Raw genomic sequence first — 12,162 nt, 5'->3', positions numbered from 1 at the left:
TTATGTCGATATAGGACTTGTTTTACTGTGGATATAGATACTTTTGTGCTTGTGTCCTCCAGCATCTTCACAAGGTCCTTTGCTGTTGTTCTGGGATTGATTTGCACTTTTCGCACCAAAGTACGTTCATCTCTAGGAGACAGAACGCGTCTCCTTCCTGAGCAGTATGATGCCTGAAGGGTCCCATGGTGTTTATACTTGTGTACTATTGTTTGTATAGATGAACGTGGTGCCTTCAGGTGTTTGGAAATTGCTCCCAAGGATGAACCAGACTTGTGGAAGTCTACAAGGCCTTGAAATATATCCACATGTACACCTCCAATTGACTCAAATTATGTCAATTAGCCTATCAGAAGCTTCTAAAGCCATGACATAATTTTCTGGAATTTTCCAAGCTGTTTAAAGGCACAGTCAACTTAGTGTATGTAAACTTCTGACACACTGGAATTGTGATACAGTGAATTATAAGTGAAATAATCTGTCTGTAAACAATTGTTGGAAAAATGACTTGTGTTATGCACACAGTAGATGTCCTAACCGACTTGCCAAAACAATAGTTTGTTAACAAGAAATTGGTTGAAAAATGAGTTTTAATGACTCCAACCTAAGTGTATGTAAACTTCCAACTTCAACTTTTTAAAACAGCATCTAAATGTGGGATACTTAGTCAGTTGCACAAGTGAATGCATTCAACCGAAATGTGTCTTCCACATTTAACCAAGGCCCTCTGAATCAGATAATTATTGTTATTTTACCATGTAAATTGACTGAGAACACATTCTCATTTACAGCAACAACTTGGAGAATAGTTACAGGGGAGAGGAGGGGGATGAATGAGTCAATTGGAAGATGGGGATGATTAGGTGACCATGATGGATTGAGGGACAGATTGGGAATTTAGCCGGGACACCAGTGTTAACCCCTACTCTTACAATAAGTGTCATGGGATCTTCAGTGACCACAGAGATTCAGGATACCCATTTAATTAACATCCCATCCTAAATACAGCACCCTGTCCCAAATCACTGCCCTGGGGCATTGGGATATTTTTTTAGACCAGAGAAAAGAGTGCTTCCTACTGGCCCTCCAACACCACTTCCTGCATCATCTGGTCTCCCATCTAGGGACAGACCAGGGACAACCCTGCTTAGCTTCAGAGGAACGCCAGGAGTGGGATGCAGGGTGGTATGCTGCTGGCAACTAATGATGGGGCAATTACAGGTTTTATGATTTCATTAACGGCAAAGCTATTTTTCTATTTGTATATTTTTAGACCCGCGATAAGATATAATGGTGATTCATTTAGAACAGGAATCCCATGCTTGGGTTGTTCAACCCTCTATTTGAAAGGGTTTAATGGGAGTGTCAGATGATGTGTTTCTACAGTTGATTTAGTTCTCACTCACCCTCTCCCTCCCCCCCTCATAGGTCTACATCCTCCCCCAGGCAGCCATCTTTAAGATGGAGGGTCTGGAGGGGGCCGAGGCGGAGGCGGCGATGCTTAACAACATGCGTGTGTACGGCACCATTGTGCTCAGTTTCATGGCCACGGTGGTGTTTGTGGGGGTCAAGTACGTCAACAAGTTAGCCTTGCTCTTCCTGGCCTGCGTCATCCTGTCCATTCTGGCTGTGTATGCCGGAGTCATCAAGACGGCCATCGAGCCACCTGACTTCCCGTAAGGAACCCTACTGTTTAACTAGCCTGGTTCCAAGTCTGTTTGTGCTGTCTTGCCAACTCCTACGGTCATTGTCACATGAGAATGACCATAGGAGTTGGATAGAAAGCACAGACAGGTCTGGGACGAGGCTACTCTTCAATATTGGGGCTGATCCAAACTTGAAGAATATAGGTGTGATGTGAATTATGTTTCATGTAAATCATTTATCGATCGATTTTTGGCAGATATGGGGGATTTGGGGTTTGAGACTGTAAATGGCAGACACATTCATGCCATGCTAGAAATGTACACATTAAAACACATGTTCAACCATTTTAAGATTATTTGAAGTACAGTATATTTAAAATATAAATTATATTCACAGCACATAAGCACATGGGTTAAATAGAACATATTAATCTTGTGTGACATTTTCAGTAGGGAGGACTCTACTGTTCAATATGGGGACCGTTACCCACAGACTTGTGCTAGCTCTCAAAGCCAATGCCTAGGCTTCGGCTCAGGTGGCTAACTCAGTCTAAAGAGTTGGACGGGCTTCGAATCCCGGTCGGTCACACTGACACACTAACACATCTCCCCTGCTACGCAGAGTGTGTCTGCTGGGTAATCGCCCGCTGATCTCCAAAGGGTTCGACGTGTGCGCCAAAACATTGGAGAGTGGCAACGGTACGGTCACCACCAAGCTGTGGAGCGTCTTCTGCGACTCGCCCTTCCTCAACGCCACCTGCGACGAGTACTTTGTCAACAACAACGTGTCCTTCATCCAGGGCATCCCTGGCGTCATGAGCGGCATCCTCAAAGGTGAACAAACACAAGCTATTGGTTCTCCGTGGCTCAGTTGGTATAGCTTGCAACACCAGGATCGTGGGCTTGATTTCCGCTGTGGTCACCCATACGTAAAATGTTTGCAAGCATGACTGAAGGTCGTTTTGAATAAAATTGTTTGCTAAAATGCTAATGTTATGTTACTATATTATTATAATAGCTATTATTTTGTGGCTATCTACGTCTTCTTTCTAAACAGTTACACATACAGCTCAATTATTCTGGTACCTCTAGACTCATGTCACTGTATCTACAGTACACATAACATGTATTGTTCTGGTACCCCTAGACTCAGGTCACTGTATCTACAGTACACATAACATGTATTGTTCTGGTACCCCTAGACTCAGGTCACTGTATCTACAGTACACATAACATGTATTGTTCTGGTACCCCTAGACTCAGGTCACTGTATCTACAGTACACATAACATGTATTGTTCTGGTACCTCTAGACTCAGGTCACTGTATCTACAGTACACATAACATGTATTGTTCTGGTACCTCTAGACTCAGGTCACTGTATCTACAGTACACATAACATGTATTGTTCTGGTACCCCAAGACTCAGGTCACTGTATCTACAGTACACATAACATGTATTGTTCTGGTCCCCCTAGACTCAGGTCACTGTATCTACAGTACACATAACATGTATTGTTCTGGTACCCCTAGACTCAGGTCACTGTATCTACAGTACACATAACATGTATTGTTCTGGTACCCCTAGACTCAGGTCACTGTATCTACAGTACACATAACATGTATTGTTCTGGTACCCCTAGACTCAGGTCACTGTATCTACAGTACACATAACATGTATTGTTCTGGTACCCCTAGACTCAGGTCACTGTATCTACAGTACACATAACATGTATTGTTCTGGTACCCCTAGACTCAGGTCACTGTATCTACAGTACACATAACATGTATTGTTCTGGTCCCCCTAGACTCAGGTCACTGTATCTACAGTACACATAACATGTATTGTTCTGGTACCCCTAGACTCAGGTCACTGTATCTACAGTACACATAACATGTATTGTTCTGGTACCCCTAGACTCAGGTCACTGTATCTACAGTACACATAACATGTATTGTTCTGGTACCCCTAGACTCAGGTCACTGTATCAACAGTACACATAACATGTATTGTTCTGGTACCCCTAGACTCAGGTCACTGTATCTACAGTACACATAACATGTATTGTTCTGGTACCTCTAGACTCAGGTCACTGTATCTACAGTACACATAACATGTATTGTTCTGGTACCTCTAGACTCAGGTCACTGTATCTACAGTACACATAACATGTATTGTTCTGGTACCTCTAGACTCACGTCACTGTATCTACAGTACAAATAACATGTATTGTTCTGGTACCCCTAGACTCAGGTCACTGTATCTACAGTACACATAACATGTATTGTTCTGGTACCCCTAGACTCAGGTCACTGTATCTACAGTGCACATAACATGTATTGTTCTGGTACCTCTAGACTCAGGTCACTGTATCTACAGTACACATAACATGTATTGTTCTGGTACCTCTAGACTCAGGTCACTGTATCTACAGTACACATAACATGTATTGTTCTGGTACCCCTAGACTCATGTCACTGTATCTACAGTACACATAACATGTATTGTTCTGGTACCTCTAGACTCAGGTCACTGTATCTACAGTACACATAACATGTATTGTTCTGGTACCTCTAGACTCAGGTCACTGTATCTACAGTACACATAACATGTATTGTTCTGGTACCCCTAGACTCAGGTCACTGTATCTACAGTACACATAACATGTATTGTTCTGGTCCCCCTAGACTCAGGTCACTGTATCTACAGTACACATAACATGTATTGTTCTGGTACCCCTAGACTCAGGTCACTGTATCTACAGTACACATAACATGTATTGTTCTGGTACCCCTAGACTCATGTCACTGTATCTACAGTACAAATAACATGTATTGTTCTGGTACCCCTAGACTCAGGTCACTGTATCTACAGTACACATAACATGTATTGTTCTGGTACCCCTAGACTCAGGTCACTGTATCAACAGTACACATAACATGTATTGTTCTGGTACCTCTAGACTCAGGTCACTGTATCTACAGTACACATAACATGTATTGTTCTGGTACCTCTAGACTCAGGTCACTGTATCTACAGTACACATAACATGTATTGTTCTGGTACCTCTAGACTCAGGTCACTGTATCTACAGTACACATAACATGTATTGTTCTGGTACCTCTAGACTCAGGTCACTGTATCTACAGTACACATAACATGTATTGTTCTGGTACCCCTAGACTCATGTCACTGTATCTACAGTACACATAACATGTATTGTTCTGGTCCCCCTAGACTCACGTCACTGTATCTACAGTACACATAACATGTATTGTTCTGGTACCCCTAGACTCAGGTCACTGTATCTACAGTACACATAACATGTATTGTTCTGGTACCCCTAGACTCAGGTCACTGTATCTACAGTACACATAACATGTATTGTTCTGGTACCTCTAGACTCAGGTCACTGTATCTACAGTACACATAACATGTATTGTTCTGGTACCTCTAGACTCAGGTCACTGTATCTACAGTACACATAACATGTATTGTTCTGGTACCTCTAGACTCAGGTCACTGTATCTACAGTACACATAACATGTATTGTTCTGGTACCCCTAGACTCAGGTCACTGTATCTACAGTACACATAACATGTATTGTTCTGGTCCCCCAAGACTCAGGTCACTGTATCTACAGTACACATAACATGTATTGTTCTGGTACCTCTAGACTCAGGTCACTGTATCTACAGTACACATAACATGTATTGTTCTGGTACCCCTAGACTCAGGTCACTGTATCTACAGTACACATAACATGTATTGTTCTGGTACCCCTAGACTCAGGTCACTGTATCTACAGTACACATAACATGTATTGTTCTGGTACCCCTAGACTCAGGTCACTGTATCTACAGTACACATAACATGTATTGTTCTGGTACCTCTAGACTCAGGTCACTGTATCTACAGTACACATAACATGTATTGTTCTGGTACCCCTAGACTCATGTCACTGTATCTACAGTACACATAACATGTATTGTTCTGGTACCCCTAGACTCAGGTCACTGTATCTACAGTACAAATAACATGTATTGTTCTGGTACCCCTAGACTCAGGTCACTGTATCTACAGTACACATAACATGTATTGTTCTGGTACCCCTAGACTCAGGTCACTGTATCTACAGTACACATAACATGTATTGTTCTGGTACCTCTAGACTCAGGTCACTGTATCTACAGTACACATAACATGTATTGTTCTGGTACCCCTAGACTCAGGTCACTGTATCTACAGTACACATAACATGTATTGTTCTGGTACCCCTAGACTCAGGTCACTGTATCTACAGTACACATAACATGTATTGTTCTGGTACCCCTAGACTCAGGTCACTGTATCTACAGTACAAATAACATGTATTGTTCTGGTACCTCTAGACTCAGGTCACTGTATCTACAGTACACATGCTTACACACACTTGCGGGAAACATACTACAATTTCTTTACTTGGAATTTCTAAGATCTTGTTCTCCTGGAACTTAAGGTCAAGCGATTTTAAATGATATTGATGTATCTAATCTCTCTCTCTCTTCATCTCCCTTACCTTCCCCTCTCTCTCCCTTTCCTCCCTCTTTCCCTGTTTCCTTCTCCTTCCCCCCTCTCTTTTTTCCTCTCCCCCCACCCCCTCACACACAGAGAACCTATTTGGGAATTACCTGGAGAAGGGGGATCTGGTGGCTAAGAAGGGGATCGCGACCGTGGAGGGCCCTGATGACACTCTGACCAACTCCAACCGTTACGTCCTGGCCGACATCACCAGCTTCTTCACCCTGCTGGTCGGAATCTACTTCCCCTCCGTCACAGGTCAGCTGACAGGAAGCGGATGATGCAAAGAGGAAGAGACAGAGGGTTGACTCTCAAAAGTAATCTTCCTTTTATTCCTCGTATCCTCAAAGGGTGAATTCACCAAAGGGGGAATCTCGAGGAGGAGAGAGGACACAAGCAATCAAGGGAAAATACTTTTGAGGTTCAGCCTTTGTGTGTTTTGTTTACCTATCTGGGGGTTTATGGGAGATTTACATCAATTCATTGAAAGATTGAAAGGATAAAGTAAAAGATGTCAGAATTTCTCCAACACAAAGAAAAGCAGCTGTTTGTTATTAGAAGGATAATGTTGTTGTGTTGTTCAGTTGTAGTAATTTGACAAAATCAGAGTTCCTTCTACAGTGACCTCTCTACTTGTGTGTCACAGGGATCATGGCCGGATCAAACCGCTCAGGAGATCTACGCGACGCTCAGAAGTCCATCCCCATCGGCACTATCATGGCCATCACCACTACCTCAATAGTGTGTATCCTTGTTTTATTTTTTCATTTAACTATCCTTATACTGGTCCACTTCTGAAGTCAGTGGGCTAGGGTTAGGGTTAGGGTTAGGGTTAGGGTTAGGGTTAGGGTTAGGGTTAGGGTGCACGCTACTTATAGCTGAGGATCACATGTTATCTGTCAATAGTAAAATACCTCCATTTTATACAAAAACTTTTGGTATTTTACTTTCCAACATAAATACATACAAGTTAGGTTGAATTGAATTGAGCCAATGGCCTCAAGCTTGTTACTGTATGTTACGAATGATATCCATGTTGCTCTTCATCTTCATCTCAAGTGACCATTACAGGACAAAGCAATCAATCATGTATAAAAATACATCAGACATAACCCAACAATAACCGCTCTGTCGAACCGTCATTACCTCAATGCAGCACTGTAAACTCAGTGTGCAGATATCGAATAGATATGTGAGGATATGTCCCTATGTGCTAGATCTGTGTCTGTCTGTCTGTCTGTCTGTCTGTCTGTCTGTCTGTCTGTCTGTCTGTCTGTCTGTCTGTCTGTCTGTCTGTCTGTCTGTCTGTCTGTCTGTCTGTCTGTCTGTCTGTCTATTTTCCTTAATGTGACCTTTTTATAGACATGTCAGCTGTGATCCTGTTCGGTGCCTGTATCGAGGGAGTGGTCCTTAGAGACAAGTAAGTAATGGATAATAAGTTCACATTTCTGCAAAATTGTTTCAATATTTCTCAGTCAACCTTTTCCAGTGCTGAGGTACTTGGTGAGGGAGGCCATTTAACTGAAAACGTTTTTAAACATTTTGCAACGGAAAAGGAAAATTATCACGTTTAATTGCAGTATTAGACCAGGTCGTCCCTCCAATGTTTCAGTCAGTTTTCTTCAGTTTGGTTTCTAATGAGTAGGATCCTGGTAATTGGCTCTCCTAGCTTTCTCCATTTCTGATTGGCTGGATGTCATGTCCATCTCCCTCAGGTTTGGGGAGGGCGTCAATGGCAACCTGGTCATTGGCACCTTGGCCTGGCCGTCCCCGTGGGTTATTGTCATTGGCTCCTTCTTCTCCACCTGTGGGGCGGGGCTTCAGAGCTTGACGGGTGCTCCGCGTCTCATGCAGGCCATCTCCAGGGACGGTGTCGTGCCCATCCTACGGGTCAGTCTGTCATTGTCAACATTCTAGCATTTAACACTGATCTGGGACCATTAGTTATGATAACTCTGTCAACATTCTAGCATTTAACACTGATCTGGGACCATTAGTTATGATCTGGGACCATTAGTTATGATAACTCTGTCAACATTCTAGCATTTAACACTGATCTGGGACCATTAGTTATGTTGGTTTGTCAACACATCTCATATCAGTCTCAGGTGACATTGATCACTACCAAAACTCCTCTGTAGTATCCACATTCAACCTGCCTTGAAATAATGGAGGAACTACTGTTAGTTCAATCTGTATTCCATCTAACATCTCTGTGGGATGTGTCCTCCCAGGTATCTCTATTCCATCTAACATCTCTGTGGGATGTGTCCTCCCAGGTATCTCTATTCCATCTAACATCTCTGTGTAGGATGTGTCCTCCCAGGTATCTCTATTCCATCTAACATCTCTGTGTGGGATGTGTCCTCCCGGGTATCTCTATTACATCTAACATCTCTGTGTAGGATGTGTCCTCCCAGGTATCTCTATTACATCTAACATCTCTGTGTAGGATGTGTCCTCCCAGGTATCTCTATTCCATCTAACATCTCTCTGGGATGTGTCCTCCCAGGTATCTCTTTCCATCTAACATCTCTGTGGGATGTGTCCTCCCAGGTATCTCTATTCCATCTAACATCTCTGTGTGGGATGTGTCCTCCCAGGTATCTCTATTCCTTCTAACATCTCTGTGTGGGATGTGTCCTCCCAGGTGTTTGGCCATGGGAAAGCCAACGGGGAGCCCACCTGGGCCTTGCTACTGACAGCGGGTATCTGTGAGATTGGGATCCTCATTGCCTCTCTGGACGCAGTGGCCCCCATCCTCTCCATGTGAGTGTCTATGAGCCAGACCAGGAGTTTTTCCCCAACTCTTCCCAACTCTGGGTCCTAGTTACAGAATATAACTATTTGGACAGTTAAAACTCTGGGTCCTAGTGTTTACAGCCTATGATTAGGGCCCAGAGTTTTCCTGATGAAATCACATGACCAGGTACAACTCTTGGCCCTATTCATGAGTGCTGGGATGCACTCATCCTGTACTAATATGATTTGTCCTAATATGGACACCGTACATATGACATTAACTATCTGCAATAAATCTATCTGCAATATTAAAGCTCCCTAAAAATAGAGACATCTGACAACGGACAAATACTTCTCAGCACTTGATAAGGTGAAGTTAAACATCTTAACACAATGCAATGATTTACTAGTATTTATATCTTAGAATTGTTTTCATTTGGTTATAAGCAACATATAAGCAAGTAATGTGTCCAAATAAAGACTAAATGTATTTTTTATTTGTGAGGCACTTTGCTGTCTCTCCTTTTGTAATGTCTGAAGGCGTTGTTTCCTTCGTGTAGGTTCTTTCTGATGTGCTACATGTTTGTGAACCTGGCCTGCGCCTTGCAAACCCTCCTGAGGACGCCGAACTGGAGGCCGCGTTTCAACTACTATCACTGGTGAGACTCACAACAACTCTTCAAATCAACGCATCCTGAGAGATGATGGAAAGGCCTTGAATGTGTCTGTGTGTGTTTTTATTCTGTTTAATGTACAGGAGATGTTGTATGTCCCGTATATTGTAGTTCTGTCTGCATGTGTCTGTCTCTAATATCTCCTCCTCTCTCTCTGTCTCTAATATCTCCTCCTCTCTCTCTGTCTCTAATGTCTCCTCATCTCTCTGTCTCTAATGTCTCCCCCTCTCTCTCTGTCTCTAATGTCTCCTCCTCTCTCTGTCTCTAATGTCTCCTCCTCTCTCTGTCTCTAATATCTCCACCTCTCTCTCTGTCTCTAATATCTACTCCTCTCTCTCTGTCTCTAATGTCTCCTCCTCTGTCTGTCTCTAATATCAATTCAATTCAATTCAAGGGGCTTTATTGGCATGGGAAACATATGTTAACATTGCCAAAGCAAGTGAGGTAGATAATATATAAAGTGAATATATAAAGTGAAATAAACTATACAAATGAACAGTAAACATTACACATACAGAAGTTTCAAAACAATAAAGACAATCCAAATGTCATATTATATATATACAGTATTTTAACAATGTACAAATGGTTAAAGGACACAAGATAAAATAAATAAGCATAAATATGGGTTGTATTTACAATGGTGTGTGTTCTTCACTGGTTGCCCTTTTCTCGTGGCAACAGGTCACAAATCTTGCTGCTGTGATGGCACACTGTGGAATTTCACCCAGTAGATATGGGAGTTTATCAAAATTGGATTTGTTTTTGAATTCTTTGTGGATCTGTGTTATCTCAGGGAAATATGTCTCTCTAATATGGTCATACATTGGGCAGGAGGTTAGGAAGTGCAGCTCAGTTTCCACCTCATTTTGTGGGCAGTCACAGTGGTCAGGTATTCTGCCGCTGTGTACTCTCTGTGTAGGGCCAAATAGCATTCTAGTTTGCTCTGTTTTTTTGTTAATTCTTTCCAATGTGTCAAGTAATTATCGTTTTGTTTTCTCATGATTTGGTTGGGTCTAATTGTGCTGCTGTCCTGGGGCTCTGTAGGGTGTGTTTGTGTTTGTGAACAGAGCCCCAGGACCAGCTTGCTTAGGGGACTCTTCTCCAGGTTCATCTCTCTGTAGGTGATGGCTTTGTTATGGAAGGTTTGGGAATCGCTTCCTTTTAGGTGGTTATAGAATTTAACGGCTCTTTTCTGGATTTTGATAATTAGTCGGTATCGGCCTAATTCTGCTCTGCAAGCATTATTTGGTGTTCTACGTTGTACACGGAGGATATTTTTGCAGAATTCTGCGTGCAGAGTCTCAATTTGGTGTTTGTCCCATTTTGTGAAGTCTTGGTTGGTGAGCGGACCCCAGACCTCACAACCATAAAGGGCAATGGGCTCTATGACTGATTCAAGTATTTTTAGCCAAATCCTAATTGGTATGTTGAAATTTATGTTCCTTTTGATGGCATAGAATGCCCTTCTTGCCTTGTCTCTCAGATCGTTCACAGCTTTGTGGAAATTACCTGGGGCGCTGATGTTTAGGCCAAGGTATGTATCGTTTTTTGTGTGATCTAGGGCAACTATTTTGGTTTTACTGAGATTTACTGTCAGGGCCCAGGTCTGATAGAATCTGTGCATAAGATCTAGGATCTGCTGTAGGCCCTCCTTGGTTGGTGACAGAAGCACAGGATCATCAGCAAACAGCAGACATTTGACTTCGGATTCTTTAAGGGTGAGGCCGGGTGCTGCAGACTTTTCTAGTGCCCGCGCCAATTCGTTGATATATATGTTGAACAGGGTGGGGCTTAAGCTGCATCCCTGTCTCACCCCACGACCTTGTGTGAAGAAATGTGTGTGTTTTTTGCCAATTTTAACCGCACACTTGTTGTTTGTGTACATGGATTTTATAATGTCGTATGTTTTACCCCCAACACCACTTTCCATCAGTTTGTATAGCAGGCCCTCATGCCAAATTGAGTCGAAGGCTTTTTTGAAATCAACAAAGCATGAGAAGACTTTGCCTTTGTTTTGGTTTGTTTGGTTGTCAATTACGGTGTGCAGGGTGAATACATGGTCTGTTGTACGGTAATTTGGTAAAAAGCCAATTTGACATTTGCTCAGTACATTGTTTTCATTGAGGAAATGTACGAGTCTGCTGTTAATGATAATGCAGAGGATTTTCCCAAGGTTACTGTTGACGCATTTTCCACGGTAGTTATTGGGGTCAAATTTGTCTCCACTTTTGTGGATTGGGGTGATCAGTCCTTGGTTCCAAATATTGGGGAAGATGCCAGAGCTAAGGATGATGTTAAAGAGTTTTAGTATAGCCAATTGGAATTTGTTGTCTGTATATTTGATCATTTCATTGAGGATACCATCAACACCACAGGCCTTTTTGGGTTGGAGGGTTTTTATTTTGTCCTGTAACTCATTCAATGTAATTGGAGAATCCAGTGGGTTCTGGTAGTCTTTAATAGTTGATTCTAAGATCTGTATTTGATCATGTATATGTTTTTGCTCTGTATTCTTTGTTATAGAGCCAAAAAGATT

General features: G+C 42.4%; 1 protein-coding gene across 5 annotated transcripts in view; it reads left to right on the top strand.

Moving 5' to 3' along the window:
* slc12a5a (solute carrier family 12 member 5a) overlaps positions 1–12,162 on the top strand; it is a 267,611-nt gene that overhangs the window by 225,295 nt on the left and 30,154 nt on the right. For 4 of the 5 annotated variants that reach the window (XM_090241954.1, XM_090241953.1, XM_090241955.1 and 1 more), the window contains exons 7-14: positions 1,429–1,676; positions 2,269–2,480; positions 6,298–6,465; positions 6,854–6,952; positions 7,570–7,627; positions 7,923–8,097; positions 8,858–8,976; positions 9,510–9,608. In XM_090241954.1, coding sequence (XP_090098080.1) covers positions 1,429–1,676; positions 2,269–2,480; positions 6,298–6,465; positions 6,854–6,952; positions 7,570–7,627; positions 7,923–8,097; positions 8,858–8,976; positions 9,510–9,608 — 1,178 coding nt within the window. The other variant, XM_090241958.1, reaches the window with a different exon arrangement.

The sequence above is a fragment of the Oncorhynchus mykiss genome, chromosome 7, assembly GCF_057628025.1.
Source record: "Oncorhynchus mykiss isolate SJ-2025 chromosome 7, ASM5762802v1, whole genome shotgun sequence".
Taxonomy (NCBI): domain Eukaryota; kingdom Metazoa; phylum Chordata; class Actinopteri; order Salmoniformes; family Salmonidae; genus Oncorhynchus; species Oncorhynchus mykiss.
Note: the sequence above shows the minus strand (reverse complement) of the source record. Positions and strands in the feature narration are given on the sequence as shown.